The sequence below is a fragment of the Spermophilus citellus genome (assembly GCF_964194105.1).
Source record: "Spermophilus citellus genome assembly, chromosome: 18".
NCBI lineage: Eukaryota > Metazoa > Chordata > Mammalia > Rodentia > Sciuridae > Spermophilus > Spermophilus citellus.
In genome coordinates, this window is record NC_138200.1 from 68245275 (window position 1) to 68267173 (window position 21899).

The 21899-nt window shown below is 46.9% G+C and overlaps 1 protein-coding gene across 4 annotated transcripts in view; it reads left to right on the forward strand.

The window, feature by feature from the left end:
- Positions 1–21899, forward strand: part of ZC3H18 (zinc finger CCCH-type containing 18) — a 51460-nt gene that overhangs the window by 1439 nt on the left and 28122 nt on the right. For 3 of the 4 annotated variants that reach the window (XM_081275623.1, XM_081275626.1, XM_081275624.1), the window contains exons 2-7: positions 6808–7415; positions 10111–10195; positions 10910–10981; positions 20501–20649; positions 20959–21051; positions 21740–21897. In XM_081275623.1, coding sequence (XP_081131749.1) covers positions 6822–7415; positions 10111–10195; positions 10910–10981; positions 20501–20649; positions 20959–21051; positions 21740–21897 — 1151 coding nt within the window. In that variant the 5' untranslated portion in view covers positions 6808–6821. The remainder of the gene's footprint in view (positions 1–6807; positions 7416–10110; positions 10196–10909; positions 10982–20500; positions 20650–20958; positions 21052–21739; positions 21898–21899) is intronic. The other variant, XM_081275625.1, reaches the window with a different exon arrangement.

Here is a 21899-nt window from a genome sequence, read left to right on the forward strand (position 1 = left end):
ACTTTTATTGCATTGATGATCCTTTGCTAAAACCACTTCATAACTTCTTACTTATGAGAAATTTGGTCTCATTCAATAGTCACACCCCATGTTTGACCAAGAGTTATCTGGCTTGATACTAGACTAGTCTCTGAGTGTCTTACAATAGTTTCTCAAAGTGACCCACCTGCAAAGAGGAGGATTGGCCACTACTGAGCACACCCAGAGAGTGTTCTACAGACTGCAAAGCTCATTCAAAAAGAGAAGTTCCAAAAAATGTCCTGCAGGTCAACAGTGCCATTGGAATCAGAGTGTTGCCTCCAGAGTGTCTTTTCCAAGAAGAGATGGCACCCACTTTGTGTCTAAGTTCTACATTGGTCGAATGGGACAGTTACTTAAGCAATGAGATTTTGTCATTTATTCACCGAGCACATATCAAGTATCATCTGCCAGGTGCAGTTGGCACAGAGACAGGATAATGGACACTTGCCATTCTCTTCCCTGGACAGGTTCAACATTGTGGATTAGAGGACTAAAGATTTAGCTCTCAGCCTTGCCAAGAGTTCTGGATTATGGGGCAATGGTTATGTAAGAAGACCAAACTGAGCAAAAATTGTAAACCTGGAACCGGGTGTGGTGGTGCACGCCTGTAATCCCAGCAGCTAGTGAGGCTGAGACAGGAGGATGGCGAGTTCAAAGCCAGCCTCAGCAACAGTGAGGTGCTAAGCAACTCAGTGAGACCCTGTCTCTAAATAAAATACAAAACAGGGCAGGGATGTGGCTCAGTGGTTGAGTGCCCCTGAGTCCAATACCCAGTAAAAAAAGAAAAAGAAAATTGTAAATCTGGGAGTGGGTGAGCTTGACCAGAGGAGCCCTGTTTCACTTTGCACTTAATAGGCTGCATGTTTCCTTCCCTTGCACCTGGCATAGAGTACCACTCAGATATCTGCACCTTTAATTAACCTCAAAACAGGACAGTGGTACTCAGAGAGACAGTTAACCTGCCAGGAGCAGGGCTTAGAGCTCAAGCCATCTCCTGATTCCTACTGAGGTTCCTTCTCTTCCATGCACAAGATGTGACTCTGCTTCTAATAAACAGATAGATTCATTGGCATGTTTTTCTCTGAAAGGTCGATGGACTGACTGGACTACAGCAGTAAAACTCCAGGAGGTCCTCTGGGAAAGAAGGTGATATGATTCCTTCCTTCCCTCAAGAAGCCTGTCAGGGCCTCCTAGAGGTGACTGTGTCCCGGGTACTAGGGCAGTCCTGCGCATGCCTGCAAAGTTTGTTAATGGTTCCCCCTTCAGTCTCAGAAGTGTGTTCTAGTTTAGATAGTATGTTATTTGGTAGCTGGGCTATTGATTACCAGCTCTTTGCTGAGTTCAAGGAACAGGAAATGAATCTGAACCCCCGCACTGTGTAGGGGGTATGTTAACTTTCCATCACTAAAACAAATCTCTCAGATAATCAACTCACAAAGAGAAAAGGTTTGTTTTGGCTCACAGTTTTGGAGTTTCCCATCCATGATTGGAAGGCAGCATATTACAGCCACAGTATGTGGTAGGACAAGAGCACCCACCTCATCGTGAACCAGGGAACAGAGAAAGAGACCAGAGTCTCACAGTCCACTTTGGGACACACCCCAGCAACCCAAAGACTTCCTACTAGGCCCCACTTCTTAGAAGTTTTAGCACCTCTCAGTAGCATCCCTCTTGGGACCAGGCTTTAACACATGGGCTTGGCGGGGGGGCATTTAGGGTCCAAACTATAGCAGCAGGTGGTGGTGGGGGGTGTAAACCATTGCAATACGACCTGTAATGGAATGAAGTACACTATACCGAGGCAAGAATTCTTAATCTGGTGTTTGGAATTCCCTGAAGTAAGAGGAAAATTTTACATGCCTAGGGTGAGGGCCCCTACCTGTTTTAGATTCTTAAAGCAGTCTGTGACACACACTCCCCCAAGGCTCCACTGACAAACTGGCAGTATCACCCAATCTTGGTGCCTCTTGCCCTGCTGCTTTGTGGGAATCACCATGAACCCTTCAGTGGTCAGGAGAATTTGACTTACTGTACATTCTACTGTGGAGGGCTTGCAGGCTCAGTAAGTGCTTCTTGGGATAGTCTTACCATGGTCCTTGCTCTCTTGGGATCTAACTCTAGGTTGTACTTCCTGTGAACTTTGCTCTCTTGGGATCTAACTCTGGGTTGTACTTCCTGTGAACTCAGCATAAAGGTGAGATGCCTTGGATTCGTCTTTAATTTAAGCGCCAGACAAGTTAAATCAAAATAAATGGTTCATGTCACCATTCAACTCTTTGTATGGTCATCACTGTTTTTTAAGTAGCAGTCCAAACAGATCATATAGTAACCTTGTCTTCTGTATGAAACTGGTTTTCTGGAAGGACTGAGATAGGGTTGTAGATGAATCAGCACCAAACTTTAAAAGGGAGAAAAGGAAAACAGGCAGGATGCAGTTGAGGTTAATAAAAGACACCAATTTATGAAAGGGCTATGTTCCAGAAAAGAAGTTATAAAATCTGTGTAGAATTTGGGTCCCACTGTTCTGTAGAAACAGTGGCTAAAAGTGGATCTGGTTCCCAGGCAAGGAGCAGAAGCTCACATTGCCATGGTCCAGGAGCATCTGCTCCAGAGAAGGCTTTTGCTACAGCCCTAGGACAGCCACACAGTAGCCATGTGGCCTTGGTGTCCTTACCTGGGAAAGGGGAGCAGTGCTTACGTGGAAGGTTGGTGTGAGGACTGAGAATGACCTGGTAAATGAGTTAGTCAGGGCTGGCAGTAATCTCTCAGTATGATAGTGGTTGTTGGTTTTATAGTGGTGTTTGTCAAATGAGACAGGGAAAAAACAAAAACTATTCCTGAATGCTCCAGGAGACTTGAGCTGAAGCTTGGCAGGAGTGATTAGAGTATGATTTTTTTTTAAATTGAGGATTATATCTGTTTACATTCACTTTAGTTCTGTTTAAATTGAAATGTGTCAAACGAGGCATGGTAGCTCATACCTGTAATCCTAACTGCTTGGGAAGCAGAGGCAGGGGAATCACAAGTTCAAAGCCGACCTTGTCAATTTAACTAGAGCCCATCTCAAAATTTTTAAAAAAGGACTAGGGGTATAGGTCAGTGGTAGAACACTCAGGTTCAGTCCCCAGTGCCACTAAATAAGTAAGTAAAAAGTAAATAAAAAATAGATAAATAGAAGGTGAGGAGCATGTCCCAGGCATGTTATCAGTTATCTCATCAAATTGTTGTAACAGCCTCACAAAGTGGCTACTGTTATCCCTATGTTTTGAATGAAGTTCACATAACTTGCCTAGGATCGTAAACCTAGGAAGCAGCAGAATGAGGACTACAGTTCTCAGAAGCCCCAGTGACACTCTAGAAGGCAGTCTCCCTGCTCTTGAATTGGCCCATGGACAGTAGTTCAGATTTTTTTAAAAAAAAATTATTTATTTGTTCTAATTTGCTATACATGACAGCAGAATACATTTTGATTTATAGTACACAAATGGAACACAATTTTTCATGTCTCCGGTTGTACACAAAGAAGAGTCACACCATTCGTTTCTTCTTACATGTACCTAGGGATAATGATGTCCATTTTATTCCACCATTTTTCCTACCCCCAGACCCCCTCCCTTCCCCTTCCTCCCCTTTGCCCTATCCATAGTTCCTCCATTCCTCTCATTCTCCCCTCCCCCAATTACGGATCAGCATCCACTTATCAGAGAAAAGGTTCGGCCTTTGGTTTTTTGGGATTGACTTACTTCACTTAGCATGATATTCTCCAACTCCATCAAACTTACCTGCAAATGCCATGACTTTATTCTCTTTTAATGCTAATATTCCATTGTGCATACATACCAGTTTCTTTATCTATTCATCTATTGAAGGGCATCTGGGTTGGTTCCACAATTTAGATATAGTGAATTGTGCTGCTATAAACACTGATGTGGGTGTACCACTGTAGTATGCTGTTTTTAATTCCTTTGGATGTAAACCAAGGAGTGAGATAGCTGGGTCAAGTGGTGTTCCAATCCAAATTTTATAAGGAATCTCCATACTTGGAGATTGCACCAATTTGCAGTCCCACCAACAATGTAAGAGTGTGCCTTTCTCCCCACATCCTTGCCAACACTTAGTGTTGCTTGTGTAGATGTTCAGATTTTTTAAGTATTGTGGGTTTTTTTGTTTTGTTTTGTTTTTGTTTTTCATTTCTGACCACAGAGTTTTAAGATTGCCAAAATATAAGAAAAATTTGGTTATACCTAATGATGACAGTGAAACCAAACTGCCAACTAGTTTGGGCTCCAGAAAAGAGCCTTTAGCAGGTTATAAGAGGCTGTGGTTCTGCTGTGCCCAGGATAGTATGTGGTAAGGCCTACAGCAGCCTGGACCAGTGTTTTCTGCAGAGTATCAATTGTGTGATTTTTAATCTAGTTTGAGGGGACATTTAGTTTTGCATAACAGTGAGTTGATTTAAGAGATAACTTTGTTTCCAAGGTTGCCATAAGCTATATAATGTAAGCAGTGTGTTTTAAGTGGGTTATCTGAGACTCAGTGACCAGTCAGCAGGACTGAATTCCTACGGGCACCAAAGTACCACACCCAGGGTTTGGGAGATGAAAAGTCCTTGCCTTTCTCTGGGGAAAGTTTTAAAGTAAGTCTAATAAAAACCATACAAAGCTAGGGGTAGGATGTTCTACACAAAGGCAATCTTATGGGCACAGTTGATTTGTTGATGTCACTAATAATCAGAAGCTACCGGTACTGCCAGTTTGGCGCTAGCCTCTGACTGACTGCTGTAACCCTGCCACTACATGCACACATGAGCTTTTGGTCTTAGCAGTGGGAGAGCATGGAGGCCCTGGCCCTCCCTGACTGACCCTGGCTCCAGTCCCTTTGGTGGTGAGCTCTGCCCTTGCTGCAGGAGTCGATTTGCAGCCCTGTGTGGAGGCCCACCCGAAGCTGGGTGGTGGGCTCCTCAACTTTCTGCTTCCGGTGTAGTTTGCCACTACAGCACTGATGTTTAACAATTCTTTCCACAGTCCTACCTCTGAATACAGCAGTAAGGAAAGCAGAAACTAAACTGCCTACTTTGGAGTGACATAGGATAGGTTGGTTGGATTATAACTTTATATGATGGTTAACCATTGTGTCTTTATAATGTGGTGAAATTTAAGTGGTTCTTCTGATGTTTATTCAATTATAGTAATCTGCTACTTAAATATACATATATGTACATATATGCTTTTTTATTGTAGTTTTAAATATATATGTATGTATACATACTTTTTCTAACTGTAGTTTTTGGTACCAGCTCAGCCCTTTGCAAGTATAAATTTAATAATAATAAAAAAATATTGAAAAAAGTAAAAGTATAAATTTACAATATACATATTTTTACCTTTAACGTGTAAATATAAAATTGTATAAATAACTTAAAAGATATGAAATATGTGAATGTGCATGATTTGCTACCTCTAAACCCATAGTGATCTGGGAATGAATAAACTGTTTCTAGATCTTGCAGTTCTAGAACATCCTGACTATGATACCCTTATTTTAAACAGAATTTTTTAGTCCAAGTCAATGGTGGACGCCTGTAACCCAAGCTACTCAAGAGGCTGAGGCAGGAGATTGCAAGTTTGAGGTCAGCCTGGGAAACTCAGTGAGATCCTTCCCTCAAAAAAACTTTTTGAACAGCTTCACATTATAAAGAATCAGATGGATGCCAAACTCTTGCCCATACCTGTCACCACAGTTGAGACTGCCCATTGGTTGGAGGGTTGGAAATGCTGGTTTATGGGCTGATGATCTAGGTGCCCTGCACGTGCACTCTGACCCACGTCAGGCGAACTGCCTTTGAGACAAATGGAGCAGTGTGCTTTCCATGGATTTTCAATGTGGGAAAATAAGAAAACATTGACTCTGTAATTAAATCTGGATTAGTGAAACAGAAGTGCAGTCTTCTAAAACGCTGCCATCCTTTTACATAAGCACATGGCTTGGTGTGTGAAGTTCTCTACCACAACAGGAACCCACATGGAAATACTGTTGCTGTCTCTGGCATGTCTCTGGACACTGAGCACTGCCCTGGGCACCTGCTGAGTCTGAGTGCACAAGTCTGTGGTGACAACCTGAAGGCTGTCTCTCTGTCTCTTTTAAGACCCTTTTTTTTAATCTTTATGTGGTGCTGAGGATCAAACCCAGTGCCTCACACATGCTAGGCTAGCACTCTACCATTTAGCTACAGTCCCAGCCCCTGCAGGCTCTCTTTAAAGATTGTCCACCTGAGGAACTGAGGCAAATGAAGGCTCTGCTTTGAAAATTGTCCTCAGCAACAGGAAAGGCTCCAAGCTTGCAAACCATTGACCCTGACCTAGGCTGTGCTCTATTCCCTTTGGGATGACCCCAGACATGTGCCTTTGAGTTGTGCTCCCTTGATCCATGAAAATCTTACTGACTTTGAGAAGTAATTTAAGAATCCAAATAGCTGTCCTTTGCCGTCTGTGGTTTACTGTCTGTTAACCTTGAAGGTTGCACCTGAGAGTGGAAGGGCTGTGCCAGGCCACGTGTCTCATGCTACCAGATTGCCAGAAAAGGAGGCACGTGCTATACCGCTTAGTAGAGTGTGGTCCAGCCTTGTGGGGTCTTTCTGCAGGGTGGCATGTGGGTTCAGGAGAAGCCATGTGGGCCACACACAGTGCAGGTCTGCTTCTTCCTTCAGGTGCATGAGCTAGGAGAACAGGATAGGGTTTACCCTCCATCCCGATCCATGCTGTAAGCCTGTGTTTGTTTCTTTCCCAGAACCGTGGGTACCGATGGATGTGGCTGAGAGCCCTGAACAGAATCCTCGCTCCCCAGAGGATGAAGAGGAACAGCCAGCACTTTCTGACGATGACATTCTGAGGGAAAGTGGGTCTGATCAGGATTTGGATGGAGCTGCAGGGAGGGCTTCTGATTTAGAGGATGAGGAGAACACAGCCAGGGCACCAAGCCAGGAGGAGAGTCGCTCTGATGAGGAGGACCGAGCCAGTGAGCCCAAGTCCCAGGATCAGGACTCCGAGGCGCACGAGCTGAACAGGGGTCTGGCAGGCTCCCCCTGTGAGGAGGAGGCAGATGACGGCGAGGAGGACCGTGCAAGCGACCTCAGGGATGAGGCCTCCTCTGTGACCAGGGAGCTGGACGAGCACGAGTTAGACTATGATGAGGAGGTCCCCGAGGAGCCGGCTCCTGCGGCCCCAGAGGACGAGGCCGAGAAGACAGGGGCTGAGGAGGATGAGAAGGGGGAAGGCGCTCCTGCAGAGGAGGGGAAGCCTGAAGCCCAGGGTGTGGGCGAGAAGGAGCCCCCAGAGGCTGCCAAGGAGAAGAAAAAAGAGGACGATGACGGAGAGATTGATGACGGGGAGATAGACGTGAGTACGAGGGGCAGCCTGGCCAGCAGGGCTTCTTGCTCCCAGTGGGGGCCCACGCGACAGGACGGACTCCTGTTGGTCCTCTTTGCTATGGGGGGCAGGGGGCGGGCTCGTGCTGGGACAGCAGGCAAGTGCGAACATGGAGAATGCCGAGTAGGCCTGCAGCAAGGCTTTTGTGCCAGGTGGTAGCCAGCAGTCTCCACGGACCCCTGAGAACACCCGGGCCCCACTGCAGTGGGGGTCTGGCCTTCAGTAACTTGATCTTAGACGTGGTGGGTCTCATCTCATGGCAGGTAATTATGTTAAAGAACTTGAATCAGCAGTGTTTTGGAGAAAATAGCCTGAAGTCTGAGCAGTATTTTTTTTAGAAGTATTGAACTTGAGATGAATGAGAGGACAGAGCTAATGGGAGGTCTGGGGTTTCTTGGGTGCCCTGGGAAGAGAGTCTCCTTGTCCGTGTCATTGAGTGGAAGGAAGGTATGTTGGACGTGGGCTGGAAGGAGAGGGAAGCCTGCCAGTTGGATGTGGAGTCCTAGGTTAACCCATGTACCCTCCTCTCCAGCAGGACGCTGGTCTGTGTGGATTCAGTTCAATTTGGGCTGTGGTTTACTGCCCTGGTCATGCTGGGCAGGCAGAAGGATTGTGGGTATTACCTAATTGGTATTGGTTCTTAAGAGCAGAACTCTGGGGTGTGTGTGGCTATGAGTTTAGGATTTTAGGTCTTTATCTTCTTGCTGTGTGCTCTGCTTAGTTAATGACTTGCTTAATCCGACCTTGCAGGGGGTTGTCAGGACTATGTTGAGTAGGTTTCCTTGTGTTTTGTTTTCCCTGCTTCTGTTCTTGGGAAGTTTACCTCTATCCCAGGGTTGGCAAAGAGAAAAGGTGCTGTGAGACTCAAGTTGATCAATTTGGGTGAGGTTGTGAGTTGTGATTGCTCATGAGTTTGGGTTTTTGGTGTTTTGGAGAGAAACGCTCTTTCCAAAGCCAGCAGGAGTGTGGTGGGGCCAATCTGGACACTGGACACTCCGTTTACAGTTGAGAGGACTGTTATAGGCCCTTCCAGTGTCAGCAATTTAACAAGTCCTAGGGGAGCATTCATCAGAGGGGGTCAGGGCTTCCTTGGATGATGGAGAATCTTAGTGCTGCAGCTCTGCCTGCACTGAAAGCGTGGGCAGTAAGGAGACGAATGCAGCCAGCCAGCCCTGGACAATGCCACAGTCTCATTTCCCCTAGAGACAGTGTGTGCCCCACTTAGGTCCTGTGGTGTGTGTTGGGGTTTTTTGTTGTTTGCTTGTGCCTCCTACAAAAGCCCCTCAGCTCCATTGCAGTGTGACCACTGTCCTTCAGCAGCAGAGGAGGCCTTTCATTTTCTGTGCCAGGCCCATGATAACATGCTGGGGGTGTGCCAGGGAAAGCAGGGCACACCTTAACCCGGTAGGTAAGTGGGCAGGAGCTGTGGTTGGTAGCTTCCGTCCCCATTAGAGCACACCTGACTTGCCCCAGGAATAGTTCTGGTTTCTTCCTGCTGTCTCTTGCCCAAATCTACATCCTGGTTGCCTCCCCATCCTCTATGGGGGCTCAAGCCATCTTCACTCCACTGTGATTCCAGGGTGTTGGTTGGTTCTTCAGACCCCATCCCAAGAACGGAGACTCCTAGGTTGGGATCTGCTTGACTGATCAACCTCTTGTCCCCAGGGCCTGACACATTATAGGCAACTTGTTGGTGACTGTTGAGCAAATAGTTGAATCTTACTGCCTTGGGGCACATTAAAGTTGAGGGACTTACAGACATGAAGTGGCGGTGGTGGAAAGTCTACACTCGAGAGCCATTTGCATGTAGAGCGCAGTCTGCACACCAGGGTCCACCTCCACACACCCAGTGCATGCGTCTGCTTGTATGTGGCCTTGAACTGCCTGCTGGTCTTTCGTTCTCCCACACCTCTGAGTGGTCTCTCACCAGCCAGGCTTCCTTCCTGTGTGCCATGAGCAGTTTCTGTGGTCTTCATGGGTCTTTGCCTTGGCATCACCAGCTCAAGTCCTCCTGTCGGGTCTCATTGTTCTGCGTTTATATCTTGTCATTTGATTAGCAGACCTTCAGCCATCTGGAGTATACCATCCCTTTGGGAAGAGTAGAGGACATGTTTGTTCATTCTTCCTCTGGTGCTAGGGCTGTGGGGAGGGTACTGTGTGCCCATGTGGGCTGGGATGGTCCAAGGAGGAGTCTCAGCTGAGAGGCACAGGTGGGAGTCTTGGCTGTAGCTTGGTGGGAACGAGCCCTGGGGCAGTGGGTGGCTAGGGAGCACAGAGCAGTGGTCAGGTCTTGGTTGCTCATTGGAACCCCTGGGCTAGGACCCAGCCTTTGGTCTTCGTAAAATCCTGAGTCACTTTAGAATTGGACAGTAAGGTTAGGACCCTGGATCAAGAATCAGCCACAAGGCAGAGTAAAGAGCTTCACGTAGCCCACACTGTAACACAGTGTTCTTCCTGTGGCCCTCAAGCTTACAGGCGAGCTTTGAGACCATCCCTGTGGTGCAGGATGGAATCCAGGGTTGGGGACACGGACATGCATTGGTGAGTGGCCAAGACACGCCGCATGGAAAATGTCAGTGTTCCCCACACTTGACTTCTGTACTGCCCTGCGATGGAGGCGGTGCAGGGGCAGTCAGCTCATTAAGACAAGTGTCCTCTGTTGCAGGATGATGATCTGGAGGAAGGCGAAGTGAAGGACCCCAGTGACAGGAAGGTGAGGCCTCGCCCCACCTGCCGATTCTTCATGAAAGGTAATTGTCTGGGTTGGGCTCTGCTCAGGCTGCAAAGCCATGGCCTCTCCTGGGACCCAGGTGGAGGTTCAGCCTCATCAGGGTCCTGCTGTGCGAGGCTGCTTGTAGGGCCAGACCATGAGTGCTGATGCGGCTGCTGCTGCTCAACAGCAGACCCTTTTATTGGTCCTTCCCTCGCTTAAGAGACTGCCTTGGAGGAGAGCCAGCCTGTCACTTTCACACACTTGGAGTAGACCTGTGACTAACAGGCAGCAGCCATTGTCTTTCTAAGGGGTCCCTTCTGTCAGGCTGAATACTCCGGCACCCGTGTTAACGTCCCCCCACCTCTGTAAGAGATGACCAATTCCTGCAGCACGTTCTTCACTGGGGATGGACTTGAGAAGGCAAGGGAGGGCCTCTGGAGGCCACAGGCACTCTGCAGAGAACAGTGTGAGTTGAGTAGCTGGGCAGCAGGGGCAGTCTGGTAAACCCTTGCTTAGAAATGTGGACTGACCCTGTGTCAGCATGTAGCATGAGCCCTCAGCATGGTGTCTCGTTTGTAGAGTCTTGGGATGTTAGTTTGTAAGAGTTTCTCTGATGGGCATGTTTCTTGTACGGGTGCTTCCCTTGGATAGGTAAGGAGATGGTTTCCTCTTGCCCTTAGATGACTTGCTCACTGGCCAACTTGTGTGTGCAGTCTAAAGCTCACAAGAGCTTCCTGTACTTCTTTTCCAGATGTTGTGACACCATTATCCACTCTTCTTCCACCAATACCAAATTCCATACCACTCAGAGGCCAGGTTAAAGGTACAAAATATCCCATATTCGCTCTCTTTAGTACCTTAAAGTGCCCTGCTCCAGAGGCCAGACTTCTTCCTCCTGGATCCAGATCATGCCTGGGACACTGCAAAGAAGGAGGGCTTCAAGGGACAGAGAGCTGTTGTGGCTGCCCTTTTTCCTCCGAGGCACGAGAGCCAAAGGTGGAGGCACAGGCTGCAGCAGCTTGCTTGGGAGGAGGCAGGAACTGACTGGGGGTGGGGGAGTAGAGTCCCGTCTTACAGATGGGGCAGTTTGCACTGAGGCTGGCCCTTGAGTAACCCCACCCTCAGGCCGAGAGATACTCTGATGAGGGAGGGATTCCTGAGAACCCTGGTCAGGCTCGCTCCTCTAGGGTGTGTGCTTTTAGCCTACACTGTCTGTATGCTTGTTTTTGCCAAGTGAAAACAGTTGGCCCATCTGAATTGTATGTGCCCCAGTGTGCAGACAGTCCTGTAGGACCAGCAGGGTTGTGGAAAATCTAGAGCCAACAGCCATGTGCCATGTGACATGTCTCTCCATCTTGTGACAGTCACCATAGCCATACTGAGGACACAGCAGTGTATACCACATCTTAGTTTCTTAAAAACTTGGGCATTTCTAGTGTTGGTATTTCAGAAAAGTGAAACGTCGTTAGAAGACCTATTTTCTATAGTGGTGTGAGATTAAATGATGTCAGACGGTCTCTGATTCCTAGACGTAAGTAATACGGAGAACTCTGCATGCACGCACACACACAGCTGCAGCCACTGAATTAGCACTGCTTACAGACTGTGCCACACACAGTTGGTTAGGACTGGCCCACAGGTTCCATAGCAGGAGACAGCAGGCCCACTATCTCTGAGTGGAGGCGCTGGACCAGGAACTGGGCTCACACTGCTACATTGGTTCTCAGAATTTAACAACCAAGGCACAGAACAGATGAAGCAAGGTCTTACTGGAAATGTAAACTGAATCTCTGGGAAGGTGCCTGGTACACGAGAGCAGCGGCATTGTCTCCATGGATGCAGGGCAGTGTGGGTGAGACTGCTAAGCTTGAGTGTCCATGAGTGAGGTCTCGCAAAGCAGTTTCTGCAGTCAAGAGAGTTGAAACTAGGGCCAGTGGTATTTTTGCAGATTAATTGAACGTGATCAAAAACTTCTTTCAAGAATGATTCTTTTCTTACCTTCCCACAATGCGGGGGGATCAAACCGAGGGCCTTACACACACTAAGCAAGTGCTCTATCATTGAGCTACATTCTTGTCCCTGGTCCTTAGTTGTTTTTGGTTTTTTTGTTTTGTTTTGTTTTTTCTTTTCAGAGATAGGATTTTGCTGTGAGGCCCACGTTAGCCATGAACTCGCACCTCAGCCCTCCAAATAGTTGAGATCACAGACCTATGTTACTGTGCCCCGCTGAGGAGTGTTCTTAAGCATATTTACCTTTCTTCTTGTTGGTTATTCTGAAAGGTGATGTAGTATGAAAGGAAACCATTGAATCCATTTGGCAGAATGTCTTCTGCTTTTTCTTAGGAGAAGTTTATTTGGGTGTAGGTGTTTTGTTTACCTGCAGTTTGAAGTGTGATGTTAAATTGAGATGAGTTGGTCTAAGAACTCTTCAGGAACAAGAGGAATCACTTTAAAAGTGTGATGGAGTTTGTTGTTGGTGAGGCCAGGAGCAGAGCACACTGGCCCTGTCACACAGTGCCCCGTGCGTGTGAGGTGGTGCCCTTCCTTTGGTGCAGTCTGGCTGTTGCTCAGGAGTAAAGGACATCGTTAGTTACCCCATGGCCCTGCACTTCTGCTTCTGGGTTTCCGACCAAGAGGAGAGAAGACATATGGCCCTGCCAGAGGGCTTTCAAGCACCCAAAACAGGAAACCTTCTAGGTGTCCCAAAGCTAAGGAGACCATCCGTGCAGTGGAACACTCCACAGCAGGTAGGAGCCCAGGGAAAAGAACGCTGGCTAGCTGCAGGAACCTGGGGGAACATGCCAGCGAGGAAAGCCAGCATGCAGGGCTGCTCAGGGCTTGGTGTGGGACTCCAGGAACATGCATCTCCAGAGCCGGCAGAGCCCACGTGAGGATGGGGCTGAGCGCTGAGGAATGCAGGGCTTCCTTCTTAAACATTCTAGCTAGATGGTGGTTATGACTGCACAGCTTTGTGAGTACACTAAAAACTACTAGATTGTACGTTTGTCTCTTTTTTTTGTAGATGGACGTGATTATTTTATTTATTTTTTTATGTGGTGCTGAGGATCGAACCCAGTGCCTCATGCATGAGAGGCAAGCAAGTGCTCAACCACTGACCTACAACCCCAGCCCCTAGATCATATGATTTTAACAGGTGTGTGAGATATGCTTCCATGACTACTTGTGATCTATTGATAAATCATTTAGTTGCCCAGGGCATACATTGGTACTTGTGACCACTGACTGCAAAGTGTACCAGCAATACAACTTTTAAACATTTTCAAGAATTGATACTTTGTGGCATGTTTTTACCTCTAGATCTATTAAAGCAGAACACAAGAGTTCCCTACACAAAGGAATAAGAAGCATTTGGAGGTTTTTTTTGGTCCTTTTTTTTTTTTTTTCTTTTTTTTTTTTTTTTTTTTTTTTTAGTATTGGGGATTGAACCCAAGGGCACTTAACTACTGACCCACATCCCCAGCCCCTTTATTTTTTATTTTGAGACAGGGTCTCACTAAGTTGCTGAGGCTAACCTTGAACTGGAAATCCTCCTGTCTCAGCCTCCCAGGTCATTGGGTATAGTTGTGCCTCACCACGCCCAGCAAGAAGCGTTTTCCTTAAGCTGTCCTGCTTCAGGTTTCTGTATCCCTCTGTGAACAAGCACCAGTCCATTTGTAATTGCCCTTGTTGTTGGTTTTTTAATTGTGGAAGAAACATGTGGTTTTCATAGAATTGACCATCTTGATTCAGGGTCACTGAAAGCACTTTGTTGTGTGACTGTCCCCATCAAGCATCTCTAGGACATTGTCAGCTCACAGCACTGAAACTGTGCCCAGCAAACCACAGTCCCTATTCTCTATTCCAGTCCCAGCACTCCCCACTCTGCCTTTTGTCTCCGTGGACCCAACTTTGTTTTGGTACCTCATGTAAGTGGAATCATGCAGAATTTGTCATTTGGTGACTGGCTCGTTTTGTAGGGCCTACTTCTCAGGGTTCACCTGTGCACAGCATGTGCTGGAATTTCCTTCCTTGTTAAGACCGAATAATATTTCATTGAACAGACTGACTGCATTGTTTTTTCTGTTTACCTGCCGTTGCACACTTGGCTTGTTTCCACCTCTTGGTACTGTGGATAATGCTACGAGCATGTGTGCAAATATCTTTGAGACCCCTGGTTTCAATTTTTTTAAAAAATAGACCACAAGTGGGATTGCAAATCATAGGGTAATTCTACCTTTGTTTTGATAGAGCTGTGATCAAACCCAGGGCCTCATATGTTCTGGGCAGCTCTTCACTGAACTAAACCCCTGCTTTACTTTTTTTTTTTTTTTTTTTTGGTACTAAGGATTGAACCCAGGGGTGCTTAACCACCTAGCCACATCCCCAGTACTTTTAAAATATTTTATTTAGAGACAGGGTTTGGCTGAGTTGTTTAGTGCCTCACTAAATTACTGACGCTGGCATTGAACTTGAGATCCTCCTGCCTCGGCCTCCAGAGCCACTGGGATTACAGGCCTGCACCAGCACCTGACCCCCAGCCTTTTAATGTCTTGAAGAAGTGCCCAGCTCTGTTCCACAGTGGGTGCACCCTTCTGTGTCCCCGGCATTGCACAAAGGCTCCCATGTCTCCACACCCTCACCAGCGTGGCTCTGATTTTCTGTAGGAGCATTTCCAGTGGGTGCAAGGTGGCCTCTTGTGTGTTTTTTGTTTTTGGGGGGTACTGGGGATTGAACTCAGAGATACTTAACCATTGAGATACTTAACCATTGAGCCACATGCCCAGCCCTATTTTGTATTTTATTTAGAAACAGGGTCTCACTGAGTTGCTTAGCGCCTCACTTTTGCTGAGGCTGGCTTTGAACTCGTGATCCTCCTGCCTCAGCCTCCAGAGCCACTGGGATTTGGCATGCACCACTGTACTGGGCCACCTTATGGTTTTGATTTGCATTTTCCTAATGTGTGTGTTTAGCCACTTACGTGCTGCTTGGCCATTTGTATATTTTCCTTAAGAAATACCTTCTGTTCATTTTCAAATCCCTGCATTCTCTTTTGTGTTTAAAGCAGCAGGCCTCAGAGTGTGGACTGGGGACCCCTGGGGGTCCTTGAGACCCTTTCAGGACACCTCCTGCAGGTTAAAACTGTTTCCTAATACTAAGACCATGCTGGCAGTAAGGTGTTCACCATCGTGCGCTCATGAAGAGTGCCGACCCACTCAGCGTCTCATACAGCAGTGAGCATTATAATTTAACTAAACTTTACACTTGAGTAAATGTCTTCTGGAAAATGAAACAGGGCTGGGGTTGTGGCTCAGCGGTAGAGCACTCACCTAGCATGCCTGAAGCACAGGGTTCGATTCTCAGCACCACATATAAATAAATAAAATAAACGTCCATCAACAACTAATATATATATATATATATATATATATATATATATATATATAAAACATAGACGTACAGCTTACGTGCCACACAATTCACACATTTTAAGAGTAGAGTTTTTAATTGATTTTTACTGAATTTGCCAAGTTATTCAGCGATCACCACAATCCAGTTTAGAGCTTTTGCACCATGGTGAAAGATCCCTTAGTGTTCATCTCAGCACAATGGGATGGCCTTTTGCACGGAGCCCTCGCCCCACACCCAAGCCTCTTGAGAGGGACTTGAGGATCTTAAGGGACAGTGCATTGGAGGTTTGAGTGACAGGTTTGAGTTTGAGTGACAGGTGATGGAATGGTGCCTGGAAAAAATGACAGACAGATGTACCATAGCATTGTGGGCCTAGGCCCTTGGCAGGAAGAATGTGGGCCCCTCACTTCAAATAGAACAATGGCAATTTGCAAACAGTGTTAAAACCTGCACTCTCAAATAAAAACTTTGGAAAATTGGAATCTGCCACCGACTGCATCTGCTTCCCATTGTGTAGCGAATTCTCCACCTGACCACTGGGTGGTGCTGCAGAGCCATGCCAGGGAAAAGGTGCGCTCAGAGTTGCAGACAGACCAAGAACTTCATGAGAGCTGGGGTCCCACTGCACAGCACTCGTCTGGAGGCCTGTGGGGACAGCAGCAAGAGTGTCTGGGGGGCTATGAGCACCTCTCTGCAGTTGCACCACCCTGGAGCACAGAAGCAGATGGAGCATCCTGCTGCTGTCAGCAGGACGAAGCTGCCAGAGGAGACCTCGTGCCACGCCTCCTGTCAAGTAGTCAAGCAATGTTTTCATGGAATATCTATGTTTTCAGACATTTGATTCATTTTTAAGTAGATTCATGAAATATCTTTGAGGTTTCTCATTTAGCTTGGATACAGAAAATATCACTAGAAATGACCCCCATAAACAGGCCACCTAGGGCGCTGGGAAAAAAGGTTAAAAAAATGGCTAGTCTCAAGTCTGTGTTCCTTAAAGCAGCAGCTGAGAAGGTGTGCTGTTCTCTCAATTGCCACACGAGACATCTTGAGTCTCACTGAATGAGACTGGTTATCTGCCTCGCCTCTGCTGTTGTGAGCTGAGGCGGGATATGACCCAGGAGTCCTTGTGTGGTGCCCGCGGTATGCAGAGGTTCACTGGGTTTCGGGCCTGTCAACATGCAGATTCGGAGCTCTTTGGTTTGCTCTTAAGCTTAGTTACTGTTTTTTTTTTTTTTTTTTTTTTTTTTTTTTATTCTGACTTCCTTTTGTGAAGTGTTTTTGAAAAACCACTGAAGCACTTTAACCTGTTCTTTACCTAGACAACCTCTGTTTATTACCTGCTTGGAATTATGCAGGCTAACAGGAAAGAAGGGACTGAGGGAAATTTAAATACAATCACTGTGTCAGAAGGCTTTGTTTACAGTTAGGGTATAAAGCAAGTACTTTGTGGGGGAAATAGAAACACTGTAAAATTACCTCAGCTGTTCTAGCAGTACCTTTGCAAATGTGGGGATGGTGTGTCTGAGGGATAGGATTGGTTGGCTGTTCAACAAATCAGAAACTAAAATTCTGGAGTTTGTGGTTCCAACACACAGGAGCTCTCATGCAGTTGCACACCACAGACACTGTGTATGCTGCTCCTGGTGTTCTCACACTAGGAAAGAGGGATCCCCGGTTGTTGGACGTGGGATTGTGGCCAGCAGCTGCCAGGCCAGAGGTGCAGCAGTTTCCTGTACATGGGTTGTATCTGTTTCACTGACACAGTTTGGGTCTGTTTCTATTAAGGCCGTGGGTTCCTTTTTTGTAGCTATATTGTTCAGTGACAAAAAGCAACACAAGAGTAATACAGTATACTCAAGGGAAACTGGCAAGTGTGTCATTAGAGGTTCATTGGTCCCAATAAGTTAATGACTGCTTTTGGCACAGGACCCAGGAGGCCTGGAGTAGGAAGGATTCTTCACGGGCTGCCTTTTAGAGTTGTGGATACTTTTTATTTACATGCATTTCTATGTCTAGTTGTTCTATCATGAAACATGTATATAAAATATACAGTGTCTATAGGGGCATAAAGCTGAAGTTTTAAAAGGGTAGAATTGCCGAGGTGCCCACCCTCCAGTTAAGAAAAGAATACTCTTTTCCTGGGAAGCCCCATGTGCTGAGGGTGGCACTTAGATGTTGCAGGGGTGAAGGAGCTGCCGGGCCCGTCTTGACAGCTCTGGGTCGTCTCCATTTCCACTTGCGGAGTCCTAGCACAGGAAGAGGGAGCGTTTGTTTATGCACTCAGAATTGCAGTTCACCCAGGTTTTGTGTTTGTGAAATTCCATTTAGAAGCAGACGACCAGCTGAGTGAGGCAGCGCGGTCTGCGATGCCAGCAGCTGTGGAGGCTAAGACAGGAGGATGGCAAGTTTGAGGCCATCCTGCCTCAAAATAAAAAATAAAACGGGCTTGGGTACAGCTCAGTGGTAGAGCATCCCTGGGGTCAATCCCCAGACCACAAAAGCATACCAAAACAACAAGCAGAAGACCTCGCAGTTCTAAAACATCTGCATTTTTGCTTCTGTTGACTTTTAAGTTGTAGATAGACAAATACCTCTACTTTATTTTTATGTGATGCTGGATCAAACCCAGTGCCCCACACATGCAAGGCAAGCACTCTACCGCTGAGCCACAACCCTGGCCCTCCATTGCCTTTTTTAATCAAATTCTTTTAAAATGATGACAGTAATGTACTGATGGGGCGTCAAGGTTCCCCTCCCCTCAGTCCCAGTGGTTTGGTGCTGGGCTTAGGCACTCTTGTTCTGTGTCTGCCCTTTGCTACACAGTTCTCCTCCTTCCTGGAGCCCTCTTCCTCTTTGCTTGGGTGGCCAGGGCTCAGGACCCTTCTCAGCAGGGTGCTGGCTTAGCAGCCAGTAATAGGCTGCATCTGGCAGAATGCCTGGGCCCCCTCTCTCCTTCCTCCCCATGCTCCCTGGCCTCCTCTGGCGCACCTGTTCCTCGTTTCTCCTGCTGCATGCGTGCCCTGGGGTGTCTTTTGGTAGTGGGCCTATGGGTGGTGCTTTGGTTTTTGTCTTGAAAATTTGTGAATATCGAAAAATAGCAAATATCTGCTCATTTACCACCCAGATATATATGATAAGGAAATTGCAGAAAAGCGTGATTTATATTGTTAATACTTTTCTGTACTTGAAAATTTTCTACGGTAAGCTTTTGTTATATTTTAATAACAAACAACGTTAACTGCGGCGTGGATGTTGTGGGTTGGATTGTGAAGTGGATGGTGCTTGTGATCTCTTCCATGCCTGATTGCAGTCTTGCTTCTGAGCCCTCTGACGCCTGGGGACCCCAGCCCCACAGAAGAGTGTTTCCAGCTGCTTTTGACTTACATGTGTTCTCTTAAATATTTTTAGAAATTTAAAAAAGTCATTTTGTCATTTTTTTTAATTTCCAGAGAAGCAATTTTTTAAGTATACTTTATTTCATGTTTAGTTTAGACCAAATGCTATTATGTTATATTGAGTTGGTTTTAATGCAAGCTTTATTCATAACGCTTAAAAGTAAAGTTTGGTTTTTCCTAAATACCTAATGACTGTTTCTATTTAATTATAGAAGAGAAAACGTGATTTGTTGACAGAAATATTCAAACAGAATATCATTGTTTTGGATTGAACATATATTTTAAAATTACTTAAAATCTAGCTACATATTACCCACTGAAAATGTTTTGTAAAACTATGTACATGCTATAAGCCATGTTTGCTTTTGAACCCGTTGTGTATTCTGTTAAAAAAATAAATTTTCAAAAAGCAGTTCAGTCACTGATAAGGCATTATACATTTTGTGCTGAAAAGTTTATTGGTTTCCCTTAATGATCCTGGTTTTCTGTTGCTGAAAATCAGTTTTGATTCTTTGTGAGCAAAGTATAAAAGCCTAGTTTTATTATAATCATCGCTGTGTCTTTAATTTATCACACATTTTTAAGTCCCAGAAATATCCCAGAGTGGTTCTGAGAATTTTGATAAGGAAGTACAAATATTTGGAGATGGTGAAGATCACCCTGGGATAGACCTGCAGAACTCTGGTAATTGTCAGTGCTTCCCATCGATTTCTACTTCAGTATGTTCTCTGTGCCTGAAGAGGCTGCCTGGAGGCTGCAGCATGTCTCTGCACTGAACCTTGGGTCTGCAGAGCTCTGAGAATTTTCTGTTTTAATTAATGCTCATTGATATACACAACTGACCTTAGTATCCACAGCCAGTTGGCTCCAGGATCCCCACAGATGCCGACATCTCAGGGGCTCAAGTCCTGGTATGACATGGCATAGCACTCACAGAGAGCCTGCACACGGCTTTCCATAGACTCAGTCATCTCTAGATCAGTGGGTAGTGCCCAACACAGTGTAAGTGCTGTGGAAACAGTTGTTATACTGTATTGTTTAGGAAGTAATGACAAGAAAAGTCTGTAAAGGTTTAGTAATGTTGCAGGGAATAATTTCAGTCTACATTTGGAGAATCATGGATGTACAAATTGCAGATGTGGAGGCTAACTGCATGCACGCCTCACAAAGTGACTTTGAAACAGGGCCTGGGGATCCCTGTGCTCACCAGGAGCTGCTCCTCTAGGGAGTGCTGTCTCGGAAGCTCTCAGCTGAGCCAGGGCCCAGGTGGCTCAACCTGCCTGCTGTGGCGCTCTCGTGTGCAAGAGGCTGCTAGCCTTGTAGAGGGGCAGGAAGGCCAGGCAACCCTGACTGCAGCCACTGGCTCTGGGTGTCTCCAGGCTCAGCACATCCATCTCCTCATCCAGGGACCGCTGGAGCACTAGCTGGCCATATAGAACATTCCAGGTCTTTAGTACATGCTGCTGCTGCTCATCCCAGTCACTGCCCGTACAGTTAGGCTACTGGCATCCTTACTGACCTGACTTTTGTTTCCCCAGGAAATTGTACCTGGGGAATGAATTGTAGGTTCATACACCCCGGAGTGAACGACAAAGGGAACTACTCCCTCATCACCAAAGCTGACCCTTTCCCGCCTAATGGTGCCCCGCCTCTTGGACCTCATCCACTGATGCCTGCCAACCCTTGGGTGCGTGAACACCTCTTCTTCTTTAATTGTTAGCATATTGAACATCTGGGCACTGTCTGAATCTCGGGCTTAAGACAAATTAGTATATGCCTCGTGGACAAGGCATCTTCTGGCTGGGGAGAGGCATAGAGTGGCCCTTTTGGACGCTTCTGTGCAGAGTGGCCCTGGATGTTTTGGGGGACGCTTTAGGCTTGGGCGGGAGAGTCGTGTGCAGCGAGCTTGTGTTTTAGTTGATGTTTTGGTTTGTTTCCTTTAGATTTTAAAGTTTTGCTTGCCTTATCAACTTTTCCACTTTCGTTTTTTTAACAGGGTGGGCCAGTAGTCGATGAGATCTTGCCTCCACCCCCTCCAGAACCTCCAACAGAGAGTGCCTGGGAGCGAGGACTCCGGCATGCCAAGGAGGTAACGGTCCAGCGGCCCTGAGGAGGCTCCATGGTGGGCTTGCCTTGCACCAAAACCTAGTCAGAGCTTTGGAAGCTGTGGGGTATTGCAGTGGTTCCTGTGAGAGTTAAAGAATGGAAATGGTGTCTGATTGTCTCTGTGAGTTGGCCCAGGTCACACGCACACCCCAGGAGGCCGGGGAGGCCAGGGAGGCCAAGCCCAGAACACAGACATGCCATCTTTAGGTGGTTGGGGCAGCCTAGCAGACAGAGGGCTGACTCCAGCCACTCCATGGGGCCCACTGCCCAGGACCCACCCCCCACCCGCCTGAGGCCCAGCACCTGCTCCCCTGGGGCTCCCGTCACTGCCCAGTGTGGCTCCTGCTTAGTGCTCTGGTCATTCTCCAGGGAGAGGAGGACAGAGCCCCTCCTTTCACACGCCCTCTGAGTATACACACTGTGCGTACTCACCACACTCGGTCCTCATTACCAAAGGACCTTGGTCCTGTCCCTCCACTGTTCACAGGAAGTGACAAGCTCCATTGTGCCTCACTTGCGCATACATGAGCCACAGCATCGCTCTCATGCCCCTCCCGAGAGGTGCTGGTGCTGGGGGTCCTGTGTCTGCCCCTTGCCATCGGCCTCAGCAGACCTTTTCCCTGCGTCCCTCACGGTGACTGAGTGTGACTTCTTTCTTCCTCCAATGGTAGGTTTTAAAAAAAGCAACCATTCGAAAAGAACAGGAACCTGATTTTGAAGAGAAAAGGTTCACAGTGACCATTGGTGAAGATGAGCGCGAGTTTGACAAAGAAAATGAAGTTTTCCGAGATTGGAATTCTCGGGTCCCGAGAGATGTCAGAGATACAACGT